This window comes from Heteronotia binoei, chromosome 21 (assembly GCF_032191835.1).
Source record: "Heteronotia binoei isolate CCM8104 ecotype False Entrance Well chromosome 21, APGP_CSIRO_Hbin_v1, whole genome shotgun sequence".
In the NCBI taxonomy this organism is placed as follows: Eukaryota; Metazoa; Chordata; class Lepidosauria; order Squamata; family Gekkonidae; genus Heteronotia; species Heteronotia binoei.
This window is the reverse complement of record NC_083243.1, coordinates 188174705-188194848: the sequence shown is the minus strand read 5'-3', so window position 1 is coordinate 188194848 and position 20144 is coordinate 188174705. Positions and strand designations below refer to the sequence as shown.

At 46.6% G+C, this 20144-nt stretch overlaps 1 protein-coding gene across 17 annotated transcripts in view; it reads left to right on the top strand.

Moving 5' to 3' along the window:
• CLASP1 (cytoplasmic linker associated protein 1) overlaps positions 1–20144 on the top strand; it is a 400778-nt gene that overhangs the window by 251726 nt on the left and 128908 nt on the right. For all 17 annotated transcript variants that reach the window (XM_060262849.1, XM_060262864.1, XM_060262857.1 and 14 more), the window contains 2 exons: positions 8786–8889; positions 14766–14789. In XM_060262849.1, the coding sequence (XP_060118832.1) occupies positions 8786–8889; positions 14766–14789 (128 nt within the window). The remainder of the gene's footprint in view (positions 1–8785; positions 8890–14765; positions 14790–20144) is intronic.

Here is a 20144-nt window from a genome sequence, read left to right as displayed (position 1 = left end):
TGTTTCCTCTGCTGTGGTGCTCACTTCCTCTGCCACTAGCACTTCTGCATTCCTATGGGCTCCTTGAAATACATTGGTCTTGCGCATGTGGGAGTGCTAGTGCCTGTTGAAGGGAGCATCACAGCAGAGGAGAGCCTCCACAGCAGCAGAAAAGAAGTGAAGGTGTCATGGCCGAGTCAGGGATCATTTTCTGCAGTATGGCCTTACCTCATTTTAGCAACAAATTGAATTTACATTGGATGCTTCGAATATGCGTCACTAGTTCTGCAGTAGGGCTTTTGCCTCATTGTTTCCCCAGTGATCCTATTTCACAATGAATCCTTTCATTTACAGTGAAGCTGGGTTGGATACACTTAGATGTAAGAGACTTGTTGGGGGGGGGGGTGTTAAGTAGAGAGTGGAGAGAATCTTGGCAGGGAAGGACCAGAAAGTGTGATTGGTCCTGCTCCATTGATCCAGCTGCACTATAGATGAAAGACTGAAAAGGACACTCTCCTCTCCCTCCTCTTGCTCGTCCCACTTGCTTGCAGTTCTCCCCAGCACTCACTTATCACCCTCAGAACCAGAGCAGTTGCAGAAGCGGGGACTCCGCGGCCAGAGCCAGGCTGCCTTAGCTATCATCCAATCCCATGCCAAAAAGGGTAGGCAGGGGAGATAGAGCACAGAACACAAGAAAACTTTCTGAAAGGGGCAGCCAATCCACGTCACAATTCACTTTTTCCAATAATTCACCTAGGGCGTTTTCGCACTTACCTTACGCTGGAGCGACGTCCCTCTTCACCGTGCAGCGTCTGCGTGGATTTCGCACGAATTGCTCCGCAGAACCCGGAAGAGCCGCAAAGTCCCACGGCTTTTGCGTCGCAAATATAAACTGGTTTTTGGCGGTTTACATTTGCGACGCAAAAGCCGCGGGACTTTGCGGCTCTTCCGGGTTCTGCGGAGCAATCAGTGCGAAATCCGCGCAGACGCTGCGTGGCGAAGAGGGACGTCGCTCCGGCGTAAGGTAAGTGCGAAAACACCCCTACTCTTTGGTAGGGTTTTTTTTTTAATGACAGTTTAAAGCCAAACCCTCTGTTCCCTCTCAGGATCTTCAGATAATCAAACTCAGGATCTTCCGATAATGAGACTGATGCGCTGCCTACTGTGCTACAGAGGCTTTGCTGCTTTGTATTTGTACTTCCTTCTGTAAGTGCCAGTCACCACCACCACCACCCCCCCCCCCCGAACACACACACAACTGGGCTTTCTTAATAATTACTTCTTTAAAAAAGGAATTGAGCAATATTATTTGGGAGTTTTGATTTAGACCGAGGTGGCTGTTTCTGTTTTTAACCAATTAGTGGGTCTTCTTCGTGATCTCTGTGCAGTCCCACACTTGGGTTTGGCACCTGTGTTCAAACCTGACCTAAGATAATACAAGACCTAGTCTCTGGCATTTTGGCATGCTTTTCTCCTGCGCTCTGGGGAATAGGCGTGGACTGCACATGCCTGGAGCTGAGGAGAATGCTCCCTCCCACTCAGTTCCTTTTTGACTGTCACATCGCTTACACCTCGCTGTTCCTTCTTCTCCTTGAGCTTCCTCAGCCCTTTTCCCTCACAGCCTTTGTTTTTTTTCTTCATTTTTCTCATCTACTTAGGGAACAAAAAAAGAACTTTTGTGATCGCCTTCTATTTTCTTTTTCTCAGCAACCCTTCACCCCTCTTCCTGGGTGCAGTGTATGGAAGGAATGAGTCTCTTCAAAACATGCTATGGCTGCTGGGCCAAGCTTACATCAATAGATGGCCATGATTTCTTCTATTTTTTTGCCTTGCAAAACCCACAGAGTTGAATCACGTTCTCACTACACAAGCAATCCAGGAAGAACAGGACAGCCCACCAGTGGAGTTTTTTCTACTGGAGACTTTGCTTCACCCAAATGTCTCCAGCTTCATGGGCTGTGCTGCCTCTCCCACCTTCAAGAGGAGATTTGGCTGTCTCAGCTGTTTCTGTGCTGAAGAAGCCAAGCATGTCCCAGTCTTAGACTTCATGAGGCTATGCCCATCTATGAGGGGAGATTCAGCTGTGTCAGCTGTTTCCCCTGCCTCTTTGCTGGGAAAACACAAGCCTACGTTCAAGTCTTTAACTTCACAGAGTATGCTGCCTACCCAACCATATGAAAAGAGATTTGGCTGTTTCTGCTGTTTCCATGATGAAGAAACACAAATCTGACAAATCTTCAAAGGGGCTATTGGGTTCACCCTCAGATGCCCCAAGATCAAAGAAGCCAAAGTCAGCCTCAGCATCAGCTTTGACCTTAGCTGCACCATTGATAGCCACAGCCATTTCAACATCAATGCCCTAGGCAGAGGAAACATACCAGCAGGGCCAAATTCAACTCCGCCATGCAACTCCGCCAAGCAGCAGGACCAAATTCAACTCCGCCAAGCAGCAGGACCAAATTCAACTCTGCCAAGCAACTATACCAACATTAAAATCCCAGCCCACCTAGACACAGGCATAGTAGACTGAGCAGTCTCTTTGGCTTTATCATCTGTTGAGATCTCACCCACTGCCACCCCATCAACCACTTCTGGGCAGTGCACTGTGTTCCCACCTCCCAACCTGGGAAGCCATCACATAAAACGCCTGGGTCATTACCATCATTTTGGGTGGGTCTGTCATAGAGCTTCACTCTCTACCTCATGGGCAAGCATCCCATTATGCACTTAAGGCATCTGTAGGTGCACCAGATACAGAAAAATTTTGCATCATCATGTTACAGTCCATTCTCCCACTTCTTCCCAAGAATGCTGACTGGTATCCCTTGATCTCCAGGATGGCTATTTCCATGTCACAATCAGGTCGCAGCACTGCTGCTACCTTCCGTTCACAGAAGGACTCCATCATAACCAGTACTGGGTGCTTCTATTCAGTTCGTCTACCATCCCCAAGATTCTTCACAAAATGCACAGCAGTTGCAACAGTGGCCCTGAGGCTGCAGGGGATAGTAGTATTTTGCTACATAGGCATTTGGTTACTGGTGTCGTCATTTTCCCCAACAACTGGAAACCAACATCTCCACCACTCTTTGGCTTCTTTCCACTTTGGGACTTTGTGTCACCCTCCCAAGTTCTCCCTTGAACTGATGCAGTTCTGAAATTCATTGGGGCTCAGATTCATATAATTCATCAATGTGCATACCTTCCTGTAGACAGGGCCTTCATGCTACATTTGCTAGCTCAGACTGTTAATAGTAACAGCCAGCCAGCCAGTGAAGACCATCCAACATCTCCTAGACCCATGGCCTCAACTACATTTGTCATCCCATTGCCAGAATGCATACGTGACCACCTCAACTATGCTTTCTGCAACAGTTCAGACTCACTCTTCCTTGTGATATCCTCTCCACACTCAAGTGGTGGACACTGGGTGACACCCCCCCCTTAGTGGCAAGTTTCTGGGCCACCCCTAGAAATTGGGCCACCCACAGAATTGTCTTATCAATGGATGCCTCACTATGGGGTTGGGAGCCCACTTCAAGATATTCTGTGTGCATGGCCAGTGGTGGGCTATAGATAAGCAATGGGATATCAGCTGCCTCAAACTCCTGGCCATCCATTGACCACTGACATCCACCCCTCCATCATGGAAGGGTTGGCTTGTACAACTCACTACTGACAGTGTTATGACTGTATATTATATAAACAAGCAAGGGGAGATCATGTCACCAAAATTATGCAGACAGGCTCTTTCCCTCTGGTACTGGTGCATAGACCACAACATCTACTTGACTGTTGTCCATGTACTGGGGGGGCCATAACACTCAGGAGAATCTACTCATTAGAACCAGGTCTAACAAGCATGACTGGTCACTTAACTTGAAATACTTAATTTCTATCTTCCAGAACTTGGGACATCCCCAAATAGATGCCTTTGCCACCAGGGAGAATGTGAAATACACAGTCTTCTACAGTTGGGTTCCAGTGATCCATCTTTTTACATCAGTGGAGGGGGGGGTGTCCCTGTTCTCCATGTTCCCTCCATTCCTGCTAGTTCTTTCCACCATTCTGAAGATTGTTAACGACTGTACAACCTGCATCCTAGTGACACCCTCATGGCCCAGACAACCATGATTCACCCTCATGGCCCAGACATGCATGATTTTCACATCTGCTTCCGTTGTCTCACACCACCTAATATTGTTTTTCTTAGGTGTTCAGCCTTCTCACACACAGCAGGGAAAGGTCCTGCACGACGGTTCCAATCTATTCTGGTTCACTGCGGGGATAACATCCTCTTAATTTTTTTCTGCTGGGTTCAACATGTTCTGTTCAATGCATAGAAACCAACCACTCGTTGTACCTATGAAGCTAAATGGAAGTGTTTCTCAGCCTATGCATTCAGTTGGCAAATAGACCCTAAGATGGCCCCATTTCCTGACTTTTTAAAAATTGTACCTGACTTCTCTTAGTGATTCTGGACTCTGTTTCTCATCACTGAAAGTCCATCTGGTGGCAGTTTCTGCCCACCATGATTTGTTGGAGGGTAGTACCGTCATACTACCAAGTCTTCTTAAGAATATACTGTGCCTCCGTCCACCAGTGACTCCTCTCGTTCCTGACTGGAAACTATAGTTTGTTCCAGCTGAATTAAGGGGCAAACCATCTAAGCATGTCAGCCATAATCTTTCTTCTCTGTTGGAAGACAGCCTTCTTGGTCGCAACTACTTCGCCAAAGAGTGCTAGTGGCCTCTGTGCCTTCCAATTGGATGCTCCCATACCATCATCCAGCAGATGTGGAAATCATGGTTGTCTGGGCCGTGAGGGTGTCACTAGGATGAGAGCCAATTTGGTGTAGTGGTTAAGTGTGTGTGGACTCTTATCTGAGAGAACCAGGTTTGATTCCCCACTCCTCTACATGCAACTGCTGAAGTGACCTTGGATCAGTCATAGAGGCAGTTCTGGAAAGAGCAGTATCTGTCTGAGCTCCCAGACCCATCTACCTCACAGGTTGTCTTTTGTGGGGAGAGGAAGGGAAAGGAGATTGTAAGCAGCTCTGGGACTCCCTCAGATAGTGAAGGGTGGGGTATAAATCCAATCTCTTCTTTTCTTCTATTGCGTCCTGACCCTTCCTCTTTTGCAGAGTGGTCTCTTCATTTCACCTGTTGCAGCCTACAGTTCTGTCTTCCTCCTTTCCAGAATTGAGTGATGAAAATCATCAAGCATTGCATACCCTTGATTAGCAGAGTGTTGTTTTCTGCCTCACAAGAACTTGTCCTTTCCATAAGGACCGTCATCTATTTGTGGCCTTTGAAAATCCCTAATAGGCCACAAGATGTCTCCTCAGTATCTAGTAAAATGCCATCTGCCATCTACCTATGTTATGAGTTGGCAAACCACCCCTTATCTGCTCACCTGTGGGCTCATTCCATGAGAGCCATATTCATTTTAGTGGCTTTCCTGGGAGGCATGTGTTTGGAACACACCTGCAGTCTGGTTACTTGGTCCTTAACATCAACCTTCATGGCATTTATGCCCTCGATGTCAGAGCCCACTGACATGCATCCTTTGGACAGTTGGCATGGTGGTCCAACTTCTGACCACTGTGCCTACCACGATTCTCTGTTAGGCTGTTGCAGGTAGAGAGGTTCCAATTTGACCATAGTGTTTAACTATCAGCACCCACCATCCAGTTTTTGTAGCTTGCTAATTACCCAAATGTGGGATTGCACAGAGACCATGAGGAAGATAAACATGTTGCTTACCTGTAACTGATTATCTTTGAGTAGTCATCTGTGCAGTCACACACCGGCCCAGTCTTCCCCACTGCTAGCGTCTCTTATTCACTTACTTCAAGTTAAGGGGACTTACTGGCGGTAGTTGGAAGGAACTGAGCGGGAGGGTGCTTTCTCCTCAGCTCCAGGCATGTGCAGTTGATGCGTGCTCCCCAGAGCACAAGAGAAAAGTGCACCATAATGACAGAGGCTAGCTCTTGTATTCTTTGAGGTCAGGTTCAAGTGCAGGTACCAAACCCAAGTGTGTGACTGCACAGATGACCAGTTGAAGATCATCAGTTACAGATAAGCAACCTGTTTATATATGTGTACTGTTGCCCCCCCTCTATTTCCCCCCATGCAGAGTTCCGTGGTGCTTTTGTTCTCCCCCTTCTGATAATGCTATAATACATTCAACATTAAGTTTTAAAATGATGTGAAATGGTGAATGTCTCCAGGACAAACAGAAGGCGCTAAGCAAGGTTAAGAAGCGACAGTGACAACCCAAGATAGCGGTGGCAGGAAAACCCATTAAAATACAGGAGTTCCTCACTGGAAAACAGCAATTTTAGTTCGGGGGTGGGGGGCCCCAGAAAGGGGATTTTGAAAACATGGGGTAAGGGGGCACAAAGCTTCAGTCTACTCCTGGGGAGGCAAAATCTACTGCAGAAAGTTTTGCATAGCTTAATGATGTGAAGAACACAAATGCAGGGGGTTGCTCTTTTGTGGAAACGGTCATGGTCTCTGTTAGAAAAGTGAAATATAATTTTCACAAACACTGCCAATCTAAGCCTTCTTTGCATCTTGTTATTTGCTGCTAGGCTATGAAAGGGTTAAATGGCATTTAAAATCGTCTATAGAAATTTGGAAGCGGATTCAGACATTTGGAAGCCTCGATTCTATATATTTATAAGGCTGTCTACTCCCTGTGCATATTTTGGGGAATCTTTGTTTAAGGGTTAAGATTCTGCAATGAATGAACCAGAATCTAAAAGAAACACAAGTTCTTCTATAACAGCAATATGTATCAAAAATCTTATGCCTACCGAAAACTGCATTTCGTCTTATAGATGTAAGACGCTGAAAGTGCAGTGCTATGCAGAATTACTCCAATTAAAGTCCATTGATTTCAACCCCTTTACATAGGGGTTGCGCTGTAAAATAGAGCGGAGGAGAGACAACTGAAGACACAAGAGACTGTTAATTTCCAAGAAATCTATGTCAGTGACAGTGGAATGTTGTTAATTTGGAGAGAAGTTTTGGTTTATTCAGGTTTTTTTTTTTTGGAGGGGGGGGGAGCTGTAGATAATCCTGTCAATTATTTTTGTTTGGTAGAGTATGTAGGTCGGATAAAGCCTGTTTCTTGACAGTCCCCCCGCCCCCGCATCTATTAGGAACATTGCCTTCTTGCTATTGCCTTGTTTTATGGCCTCTTGCTGGAATTATCAGAGCTTTCTCTTTTTTGTCATGGAACGGAAGTCCCGAAACGTTTTGAGCCAGCGGGCACCTTTAAAATCTGACACAGGGCATGGGGCACAACCACAAAATGGCTGTTGCAGGAGGCCGAGCCAATGACAAAATGGCAGGGAGTAACATTATGCACAACGCTGAACGTCATTCTTCAGCATTTCAGACAGAAGCTCTGTTCAGCAAAGTGCTTTTAAAACGAACGTATTATTTAAAATATTACATTGCATGTGTGCATTTTTGATCTTTAAAAAGCTCATTTGACGATATCTGTCAGATCTGTCAGAGAGCCAGTTTGGTGTAGTGGTTAAGTGTGCGGACTCTTATCTGGGAGAACCGGGTTTGATTCCCCACTCCTCCACTTGTACCTGCTGGCATGGCCTTGGGTCAGCCATAGCTCTGGCAGAGGTTGTCCTTGAAAGGGCAGCTGCTGTGAGAATCCTCTCCAGCCCCACCCACCTCACAGGGTGTCTGTTGTGGGGGAGGAAGGTAAAGGAGATTGTGAGCCACTCTGAGACTCTTCGGAGTGGAGGGCGGGATATAAATCCAATATCTTCATCTACCTCACAGGCCGTCTGATGTGGGGGAGGAAGGTAAAGGAGATTGTGAGCCGCTCTGAGACTCTTCAGAGTGGAGGGCGGAATATAAATCCAATATCTTCTTCTTCAGTAGCCAATCAGACACGTTCCTGGACAAGAGCCTCACTTGGCACTGCCCACTTTTTATAAATACTTGGACAGCACCAAAAGGTGTCAGCGGGTACCACGATGCCTACAGGCCCCGTACTGGCGACTCCAGCCTTGGGACTTGATTCTTTGCAAGTCAGTTGGCAAGGCGTATGTATGAAATGTCAGTATAATGGAGGAAGTATTCATGTTAGATTCATTCAAAAGGAAATATTTTTTGAGCAGGGTATTTTTGGAGCAGGAACGCACAGGGACGCAGTTCCGGCTGGCTTGGCATCAGGGAGTGTGGCCTAATATGCAGATGAGCTCCTGCCGGGCTTTTTTCTACAAAAAAAAAATGCCCCGTGTGAAATAATGGTTACCTCAGGGGTGCGTGGCTTGATACGCAAATGAGTTCTTGCTGGGCTTTTTCTACAAAAAAAAGCCCTGCAAAGGCTCTTCGTGAAAATAAAGATTGTAGGACTTGGAAAGCACTAAAGAATTAATAAAGTATTAGAGATCTCTGCTCATCAAGGAATTTTGTTAATAGTGCTTATACTTCATTCCCCAGAGGACCAGTGTGCTATCCCGTACACGGCTCGATGAAAAGACACCTTGAAAAAGATCAAAAATCTTTCCCTTCCCACTTATTTCAATAGAAACGTATAAGTACGATTCATGAGCCAACGCTGTTTCTGGGACGCAAACTTATTAACAAGGTTTTGTTTATTACTTTTCTGTTGTAGTTGTACTATCTGAAAGTAACCATTGCACAATGGTGCCTAATAACAGCTAAAGCAATTGCTAGTCTTTGGTGAGTTCCTGGTCAGCAGCCTAATTACTATTCCAAGAGACGGCGAACTTGCTTAATGACGCCTTTCGTTGTTGTCTTTTGTGCAGACCGGTTTGGCCTTGGACAGCCGGGCAGGTTGCCTGCCTCTATGAATGCAATGCGAGTCCTCAGCACAAGCACGGATCTGGAGACTGCTGTAGCTGATGCACTGGTAAGATGAAAAACACAATGTTTCCAACACCAGGAAGTCACTTCAAGTTGCCTCCTGTATGTATGTTTTTCCTTCTTGGTTTATAATTGTTCTTTCAGTGCACTGGTGTATGATTCTGTCTAAATGTTTGGGTTGGTTTTTTTTTTTTTTTTTTAGGTTTGGCATATGTGAATTCTGCACTAATTCTCTGTCCAACAGACAGTTGCTGTGGTAACTGCCATTGGTGTTGAAAAGATTGCTTGAAGGAGTTATGTGTTTGTAGTCTGAAATGTATGTTAAGAGTTAAAAAACTAAACAGTTTGAATGTAGCCATTTTGATGCAGAATTCATAGAACCGTAGAATCACAGAGTCATCTAGTCCAACCTCCTGCACAATGCAGGAAACTCACAAATACATCTCCCCTCAGTTCATAGAGAGCCAGTTTGGTGTAGTGGTTAAGTGTGCGGACTCTTATCTGGGAGAACCGGGTTTGATTCCCCATTCCTCCACTTGCACCTGCTAGCATGGCCTTGGGTCAGCCACAGCTCTGGCAGAGGTTGTCCTTGAAAGGGCAGCTGCTGTGAGAGCCCTCTCCAGCCCCACCCACCTCACAGGGTGTCTGTTGTGGGGGAGGAAGGGAAAGGAGATTGTGAGCCGCTCTGAGACTCTTCGGAGTGGAGGGTGGGATATAAATCCAATATCTTCTTCTTCTCTCCACTAAGCTCTGCCTAAATTCACAGAATCTGCATTGCTGTCAGATGGCCATCTAGCCTCTGTTTTAAAACCTCCAAAGAAGGAGAGCCCACACCTCCCCAGGAAGGTGTCAGTCTCCTCAGTTTTTGCTTAACTAATTCCACGTCAAGTACAGCTGAAGTATGAAATATCTGCTGCAGGGCTTTTTTTGCACAGGAATTCAGTTCTGGTGGGCTTGGCATCAGGGGTGTGTGACCTAATATGCAAATGAGTTCATGCTGGGCTTTTTCTACCCAAAAGCCCTGTGTTTAACACTAGGAACCATGTATGTTTTCCTGAAGGTGGTATATTTATGATATGTATGCCATGGCTTTCCTTGATGGTGTCTTCGCTTGTGGGTCTCAAGTCAGATATGCTTTCCTTCATGCGTTATACCTCTCTCTTTGAAGAGTTCCCTTTTTCCTTTGAGAAATGCCTATCAAGAGTAATTGCTCAGTTCTCGTCCCTGACAGAGTAGTAGTAGAAGCATCCCACTGGGCCACTCTGGTCAGACCAGTCTCAATTGCAGTTCTAATGAAGACACTCACAAAGACAGCCGGTTCAACAAACTGTATTAGGGTCAGGCAGATATCAAAGTCAAGAAGCACTCCAATAGTCATACACTTACAATCATTAAAGCCAGGTAGAAGTACAGATACACAGTTCAATAGAATAGTCAGTCCACAGTCATCAATGCCAATATCCATCCAACAGTATGCCACGCTATATCCATCCTTTCCTATCCCACACTGAACAGGTAGCTGGCTACTGCATTTCAAGTCGACTTAGCCAATCCCAGTCCAAATTGGTTAAAGGCTCACACCTGATGACACTTTTAACACCTGTACTCAAGGATGACACAATCCTTTGGCAGTTCCAATTCACCTTAAAGAGATAGGACACTGACAGCCCCAAGAAAAGTGATGAAGGAGAAGATCACTTGGGGAGGGACGGTGGCTCAGTGGCAGAGCATCTGCTTGGGAAGCAGAAGGTCCCAGGTACAATCCCTGGCATCTCCAAAAAAGGGTCCAGGCAAATAGGTGTGAAAAACCTCAGCTTGAGACCCTGGAGAGCAGGGGAGGGACGGTGGCTCAGTGGCAGAGCAGCTGCTTGGGAAGCAGAAGGTCCCAGGTACAATCCCTGGCATCTCCAAAAAAGGGTCCAGGCAAATAGGCGTGAAAAACCTCAGCTTGAGACCCTGGAGAGCCGCTGCCAGTCTGATTCTGGGTATTTAATCCACATGTGGTAGGTGCTGCTCTTAAAGTTAGCAAAATTGTTTAATCTGACTGCATTAAATTTTTGTTCAGTCAGAAGGCAAAAAAAAAATACACATCAGCTTATGTTATTTATTGTTATTTGAAAGGGAACAGGAGGGGATTAGGAATTGCCCAAGGGATTGTGTGACTATAACCCAGGTGATGGCAGTTCTGAGAATCAGAGTGACATTATCAAAGACCCTTGAGGAATGTTTTTGTCATCTTGCTCTTAGAGTTTAGATTCCTATTGATGAACTGAAGTGAGCCTTTTGAGCAAATTCAGCTATTGCAAACACATGATGACAGCAAAGGTATCAGAGACTCAGGTTTCCCTTTTCAGCGCTTTATACCTAACGTGAGCACTGTATGCATCTGGAGCTTCACATATGACATAGGAAGCGCAGAAAGAATCAATCCATTTACACTTTCTGTCACAATTTTTTATATCATCCAAAGCTGTTGCCTTTCTGTTCTCTGCACTATGGAAGACTCTTTCCTTTCATTCCTATCTTTAAAGGTTTAAAACATTATGACCTCAAAAACCGGAAAACAATGTAGGAAATCCTGGTGATCAAAACTGATGAGAGGAGCAATGGCAATTAAAATACCTTGAGCCACCTTTATGCATCCAGAGTGTTGAACTGGATGGGCCATTGGCCTGATCCAACATGGCTTCTCTTATGTTCTTATGTGACACAGAGTGTTGGACTGGATGGGCCATTAGCCTGATCCAACATGGCTTTTTTTATGTTCTTATGTGACACAGAGTGTTGGACTGGAGGGGCCATTGGCCTGATCCAACATGGCTTCTCTTATGTTCTTATGTGACACAGAGTGTTGGACTGGAGGGGCCACTGGCCTGATCCAACATGGCTTCTTTTATGTTCTTATGTGACACAGAGTGTTGGACTGGATGGGCCATTGGCCTGAACCAACATGGCTTCTCTTCTGTTCTTATGTACTTGTACATAAGTATACATCTGGCTCAAAGTTATGGCATTGATCTTAAAATCCTATGCAGCCAGGGACCAGCATACCTCTCCCCATATGTGCCCTGGAGAGCCTTGCGTTCTGCAGATCAACATCTACTGGTAGTCCTGGCCTGAAAGATGTCCACCTAGCCTCATCCCGATCCAGGGCCTTTTCTACCCTGGCCCCGGCCTGATGGAACACGCTCCCCATCTGAGATCAGGGCCCTGGGAGAATGATTACAGTTCTGCAGGGTCTGTAAAATGGAACTGTTCTACCAGGTCTTTGGCTGAGGCAGCGGACAGTCAACCATCTTGGCCTCCTCCACTCACAGTAACTCAAAGTGTTATTATCTGACTAACATCCTGCGGGAGACGCTATGGATTGCCTTGGAGTTATCTTTGTTTTAGTTGCCATCTTTTTTTGATAGTTTTAAATCTTTTTATGTCTACTGCCGGGATGACCAAGCTGTGGCTCAGAAGCCGTATGTGGCTCTTTCACACATATTGTGTGGCTTTTGAAGCCCCCACCACACCGCTGAACAGCTTGAAGAAGGCATGTGTCTCCTTAAATCATTTCTCTGAGCCAAGCCAGCTGGCGGCTTGGAAAATACATTTAAAGTTTAAGTTGTTTTCTCTCCCTCTACCCATTTATTTGCTCTCTCTACCCATTCATTTGCTTTTCCTCCACCTTTCTTTCAATCCTCCTCCCCTCCCCCCTCCCTCCCTTTCCTCAAACATCTGACGTTCATGTCTTGTGACTCTCAAACATCTGACACGTCTTCTATGTGGCTCTCATGTTAAACAAGTTTGGCCACCCCAGTCTACTGGGGTTTTTTTAAAAAAAATATATATATATATATTTTGTTAGCTGTCCTGAGACCACTCATGGGATAGGGTGGGATATCCTGTAAATATAAAAAACCCTTTCGTCTTGGCAAAACAGAGCTCTCCCATTGGTTGGAGATGCGCCGCATCAGCTATTGGTTCATCAAACATCAGTCTACACCCCCGAACCCCACATTCGCTGGCTACTGGACTGGGAACTTCAAAGCACATCACAGCGCCTGTGTCAACACTCGCTGTCTTCTCTCTCACACACAGTCTCCAAAGTCCCCAGACTGCAGCCTTCACAAGAGCCTTGGAGCTCACGCCAGCAACGCCCTTCTGCCATGCCCCCGACAGCCCACACACTTGGCCTGCTGGCAGCTACCACCAGAGCTCTTGCACAGGAGCAAGAGACCCCGCCACTCACGGAGATTTCCCACTCCCTCCTCAGCTCAACTGTGCTATCCCAACAAAACCCTAGACCCCCTACAAGGCCTTGAGGCTGCCACCACAAACAGTGCTCTGCCCCTGCCTCCCAACCCTCCGAGGGGGCCTCAGAGATGCTGGCCTCAATGCTCTCCCGATCCAGGTAGGACACAGTGAATGGCAAAGGAGCATAGCTCTATTTGCCACTGGGCCTTGAGGAGGCTGCCGCAGCCTCTTTCTCCAGCATCCTGCAGGTCTCCTCAAGAGGAAAAGAAGGCAGAAGGCTTGCCTAGGTGGCAGCACCACTGCTTCCCTCACGTCGGTGCCTCCAGGCCGTGCCATGGAGCGGTCCTCTTAGGACACCACTTTCCCAAGCCAGGTAGGACGTGACTGGCGGCAGAGAGGTGCCGCTCTATCCACCACTGGGGCCGGAGGAGAACGAGGAAGCACAGCCTCTTTCTCCAGCATCCTGCGGGTCTCCTTGGGAGAAAAGGAGCCTGAAGGTTCACCAAGGTGGTGGACATTGGTGCCACTGCTGCTTTCCTCATGTCAGTGCATCCCGCAATACGCTAGCCTCCTAGACAACCCCTGCCCCCCCTTAACCTGGGAAAGGTGAGCCAGCCCCTGCCAGCCTGCTTCCAAAAGCACCGAGTCTCCTCAGGAGGAGAAGGGGACAGAAGGCTTGGCCACTCGGGGGGTGTCAGCGCTACTGCTGCTGCTTGTCCCAGCCTGGCAGATCCAGGCTATGAAGTGGCCCATGCATGCACGCCCCCCCCCCCCCTTGGGCCACCACCACATACAAGAGCCTTTGCTGACCTGACCTCACCCTGCCCTCCTTGCCTGGAGAACTGCCCTAGCCAGAGGATTGTCCTGGTTGCACCTGGCCCTCTCTTTCATGGGCTGCTGGTGTTTTCACAAGTGTCTTTGCCTGACTCTTGAGGATCTGTCTGTGTCTCTTGATCGGTGTCTGCCTGTCCCCCTGTCTATCTTTCCGTCTTTATGTCTTGGTTTGTCATTTATCTGTGTGTCTCTGTCTATCTCTCCACCCGTCTACCTACCTATCTGTTCTGGTCTTTCGGTCTCTCTACCTCTATTTATCTATGTCTGTCTGTCTTTCCTTTCCACCCCAACTCCCCCACCAAGAACAGGGCACACACTCACAGCCTGTCTAAAGCTCATTGTATCTTCCCACAATGGGCCTTGTTGCTAGTCAGTTCAATAAATAAATAACTGGTGTCTCAGTGCTTACTATGCCGTGCCGCTCCTTGCCCACATTCCCTCAGCTGCTCCACACAGTGAGGTTGGATTCTCGTATTTGTTCTGGTTTCTGCAATGGACTGGGAAGTAGGGAACAACAAAGCAACCAAGTGATAGCCCTAAGTTCCAGTAAATCTGTAGGTCATAGTAAAATGCTTCCTTGCGCATCCCTATTCTAGCTGTGGACTGGAGAATTTACTCAGTTGGTCCAGAGACTTAGCTTGAACCAGGACCAGAAGAAGAATCAGTATGATGTCACGCTCTGCCATTTTAATTTTAAGTTGCTTAACGTAAAAGTGGCTGAATTGTATTTTGGTTTGCGAAGACACATTTACATGTGCATTTTTTGTTGCAAGAACCATCGCTGCGTAAGCTTCTGACGTAACTCTCTGTGCTTTCTCCCGCCCTTCAATATTTTCCTGCATACAGCTGTTAGGAGACTCCAGGAACAAGGTACTAGTGCTATCGCGACCTTTATTTTCTTCATTTTTCCCCTTTCTTTTCTTTTTTGTACTTTCCAAGTGTTTGTTTCCCTGTTATAAAACTATTTGTGCTCATATCTGGAATCTGTAATTCTGCATAAATGAACGGTGCCCTGTTTATTTAAAAACAGTAATAGTGGGTGTTGTTCTCTGTGCCTTTTAATTAATACTCTGCAATGGTTTAACTGTTTTATCTAACTTTTAACTTAATTTATGAATGTAATTTAACTATATTTTAACTGTTTTTATAGTAATGATTGTATTTTACTGTAATCATGGTATACACCATGTCCTGTGAGCCGCCCTGAGCCTGCCTTCGGCAGGGGAGGGCGGGATATAAAAATAAATTTATTATTATTATTATTAAAAGTCAAGGAACGTAGCCAAGAACCGCCAAATCTGCAGTGAGTTTGAGCGTATGTGCCTTTCCATGGCACCCACCAACACCTTTCCTGGCATTCACCAAGTGTTTTTAGAAAGTGGGTGGGGCCAGGTGGCGCTTTTGCCAAGCAAGGCTTTTGAGTGATTACTGAAGATTTGATTGGCTGTTCAGCACTTGCCACCACAGCATGAAGAGCTTCACTGTGTGACTGAAAGTAAGGCATGGCAGCCATTTTGTAGCTAGCTCCCCCTCCTGCATCAGCCATTTTATAGCTGTGCCCACCATGCTGTGTCAGAATTCCCAAGGTTCCCATGGTCTCAAAAAGGTTAGGGACCTGTGATATATATAATATATATAATATTATATGTTATCATGCATCTTAAATGTATTATAAGGGCTATATTATATTGATGAAATGGCTGCAGTGCTGTTTGTGGCATTCAAGCCCTGTGTCCTCATCACCAGTTAGACTAGCTGAGCTCTGACCACCAATTTCCAAATCGTTCTTCTCTGGGATGAGGACTAGTGCATTGCTTTTAAAAAGGAGTTGTGTGAGTGCCAGGTTCTACTGGAGAGCCAGTTTGGTGTAGTGGTTAAGTGCGTGGACTCTTATCTGGGAGAACCGGGTTTGATTCCCCACTCCTCCACTTGCACCTGCTAGGATGGCCTTGGGTCAGCCATAGCTCTGGCAGAGGTTGTCCTTGAAAGGGCAGCTGCTGTGAGAGCCCTCTCCAGCCCCACCCACCTCACAGGGTGTCTGTTGTGGGGGAGGAAGGGAAAGGAGATTGTGAGCCGCTCTGAGACTCTTCGGAGTGGAGGGCGGGATAGAAATCCAATATCTTCATCTACCTCACAGGGTGTCTGTTGTGGGGGAGGAAGGGAATGGAGATTGTAGGCAGCTCTGAGACTGTCCTTGAAAAGGCAGCTGCTGTGAGAAGTTTCAAGTTTATTTAAGTTTATATCCCGCCCTTCCTACCGAGGAGGCTCAGGGCGGCTCACAACACATAAAAATATAACATAATTTGAATTTAAAACATCTTACACAGTTAAAACAATAAAATAATAAAACATATAGCGGCGGTCTATCAAAACTACACTCAGCTTCCACTGCCAGTTAATTATAAGCCAGCTGGAAAAGGGCTGTCTTACAGGCCCTGTGGAACTGGGCAAGGTCCCGCAGGGCCCTCACCTCTTCCGGCAGTTGGTTCCACCAGAAAGGAGCCCTGTCCTTACAGAGAAGGCCCTGTCCCTGGTGGATTGCAGGCGGGCCTCCTTTGGCCCGGGGATAACAAGCAGATTTTGAGATGCCAATCTCAGCACTCTCTGGGGAACATGTGGGGAGAGACGGTCCCTAAGGTAGGCAGGTCCTAGGCCATATAGAGCTTTAAAGGTAATAACCAGCACCTTGTATAGAACTCGGTATGTTATTGGCAGCCAGTGCAGAGTCCGGAGCCCTGGCCGAATGTGCTCCCAACTTGGGAGCCCCAATAACAACTGGGCCGCGGCACTCTGCACTAACTGCAACTTCCGGGTTCGGCACAAGGGCAGCCCCATGTAGAGGGCATTACAGTAGTCCAACCTCGAGGTGACCGTTGCATGGATCACCATTGCTAGGTCGTCATGCTCTAGGAAAGGAGCCAACTGCCTCACCCGCCTAAGGTGAAAAAATGCGGACTTAGCAGTGGCTGCTATCTGAGCCTCCATCGTTAAGGAAGGCTCCAATAGGACCCCCAAACTCTTGACCTTGTGCGCCGCTGTCAGAGTCCTCTCAGCCCCACCCACCTCTCAGGATGTCTGTTGTGGGGGAGGAAGGTAGAGGAGATTGTGAGCCGCTCTGAGACTCTTCGGAGTGGAGGGCGGAATAGAAATCCAATATCTTCATCTACCTCACAGGGTGTCTGTTGTGGGGGAGGAAGGGAAAGGAGATTGTGAGCCGCTCTGAGACTTTTCGGAGTGGAGGGCGGGTTAGAAATCCAATATCTTCTTCACCTTCTTCTTCTGTTCTTATAGCAATTTTGTTCTGAATTTATTTTTTCTATTGATTTGGAAATGTCTGTGCCTCCTCTCTAGGGAACCTGCCAAAAGCGATTTATGGAAAAAAAAACATGAAAAACCATAAAAGTTATTAAAGCCTCGCATACAGAACACAGTCAGAGCATAAAACACATATAATGAAACAGCTTTAGACGTTTTGCAAATCTCAGGCTAAAAATAGTTTATCGAACTGTGTGCATGGGGGTTTAAATCATCCCCTTAATTAAAAGCCTGAGTAAAGAGAAATGTTTTGGCCTGGCGCCTAAAAGAAAGTAGTGTAGCTGCCAGCTGAGCATAAGGGGAAGGGCAGTCCTCAGGTAAGGTGCCGCCTTCAAAAGAAGCCCTTCCTCTAGTTACTTCTCGCCTCACCTCTGAAGACAAGGACAGAGCAGGGCTTGTGGGGAGATCTAAGCTTGCAGACAGGACAGTTTGGGAATATACAGAAGTTCTTTAATGCTGCACACCGCAGCTATCTATTTCTAGGCTATAGTTTATAGCATGTTAAGCTACCAAAGGTATACAATGTTAGTTTGTGATAATCTTGATGATGTAGAAGAAGAAGAAGATATTGGATTTATATCCCGCCCTCCACTTCGAAGAGTCTCAGAGCGGCTCACAATCTCCTTTACCTTCCTCCCCCACAACAGACACCCTGTGAGGTAGATGAAGATATTGGATTTATATCCCGCCCTCCACTCCAAAGAGTCTCAGAGCGGCTCACAATCTCCTTTCCCTTCCTCCCCCACAACAGACACCCTGTGAGGTAGATGAAGATATTGGATTTATATCCCGCCCTCCACTCCGAAGAGTCTCAGAGCGGCTCACAATCTCCTTTACCTTCCTCCCCCACAACAGACACCCTGTGAGGTAGATGAAGATGTTGGATTTATATCCCGCCCTCCACTCCGAAGAGTCTCAGAGCGGCTCACAATCTCCTTTATCTTCCTCCCCCACAACAGACACCCTGTGAGGTAGATGAAGATATTGGATTTATATCCCGCCCTCCACTCCGAAGAGTCTCAGAGCGGCTCACAATCTCCTTTACCTTCCTCCCCCACAACAGACACCCTGTGAGGTAGATGAAGATATTGGATTTATATCCCGCCCTCCACTCCAAAGAGTCTCAGAGCGGCTCACAATCTCCTTTACCTTCCTCCCCCACAACAGACACCCTGTGAGGTAGATGAAGATGTTGGATTTATATCCCGCCCTCCACTCCGAAGAGTCTCAGAGCGGCTCACAATCTCCTTTCCCTTCCTCCCTCACAACAGACACCCTGTGAGGTAGATGAAGATATTGGATTTATATCCCGCCCTCCACTCCGAAGAGTCTCAGAGCGGCTCACAATCTCCTTTCCCTTCCTCCCCCACAACAGACACCCTGTGAGGTAGATGAAGATATTGGATTTATATCCCGCCCTCCACTTCGAAGAGTCTCAGAGCGGCTCACAATCTCCTTTACCTTCCTCCCTCACAACAGACACCCTGTGAGGTAGATGAAGATATTGGATTTATATCCCGCCCTCCACTCCGAAGAGTCTCAGAGCGGCTCACAATCTCCTTTCCCTTCCTCCCCCACAACAAACACCCTGTGAGGTGGGTGGGGCTGGAGAGGGCTCTCACAGCAGCTGCCCTTTCAAGGACAACCTCTGCCAGAGCTATGGCTGACCCAAGGCCATTCCAGCAGGTGCAAGTGGAGGAGTGGGGAATCAAACCCGGTTCTCCCAGATAAGAGTCCGCACACTTCACCACTACACCAAACCAGCTCTCAAACCGGATGTACCAAATAACTTGCTGAGGGATTGAAATGCTGTAGGGATGCCAGTCCCCAGGTGAAAAAAAAGTAAACACGGGTTCCCACGGTCTATGGAAAGTCCAAAACAAACTCAAGATACCAGGGAAAAAAGTTAAACACTATGGAACAAATATGTATTATCACCATGAAAAAATATCACATTACAAATTCTTATTATAATTCACATTACATACAATGTTTTAGACGGGGGTGGAATTCTAGCAGGAGCTCCTTTGCATATTAGAACCCCCCCTCCCCCCCTATGTAGCCAGTCCTCCAAGAGCTTACAAGGCTCTTATTTTGTAAGCTCTTGTAGGATTGGTGGCTGCATCAAGGTTGTGTGGCCTAATATGCAAAGGAGCTCCCACTAGAATTCCACCCCTGGTTTTAGAACATACTTATCCTAACTGCGGGATCTTGGCCAATTCCTGCAAAACCACCCTCTTCCGGCTAGCCTTCTAAGATGGAGCTTGGAATAAACATCACGCCATCATTAACATTAACATAACTGAGATAGTAGCACTATTAGATTATATTTTTAAACTGTTTTTAGATTATTTAAATATTTAATTGTTAACTGTATTGAACTGTATAATCTTGTTTTATTGTTTTAATATGGCTTTTGCCATGTCCTGTAAGCCGCCCTGAGCCTGCCTCGGCGGGGAGGGCGGGGTATAAATAAAATTTATTATTATTATTAACTCCAACTGGAAACAAAAATGGAGCATTTCACATTGAGTCTATAGGTGTACAAAATCCAAATCCAGTAGTAACAATATCCAAAAACATCAGACTCAGGAAGACCAAAAATGAATGCAGATAAGGTCAAGGTCCCTTTGCCTGAAGATCATTTTGAAGTTTGTATGGATCTTCCCCAAAGACTGGAAATCTGTATATATGAAAGATAAAGACTATCTGTAAACTACTGTTCAAACAAACAAGGAAAGGAAAGGTCCCCTGTGCAAGCACCAGTCGTTTCCAACTCTGAGGTGACGTTGCTTTCACAACATTTTCACGGCAGACCTTTTTACGGGGTGGTTTGCCATTGCCACCCCCAGAATCGAACTCAGGTCATGAGCAGAGAGTTCAGACCACAGTACTGCAGTACTGCTGCTT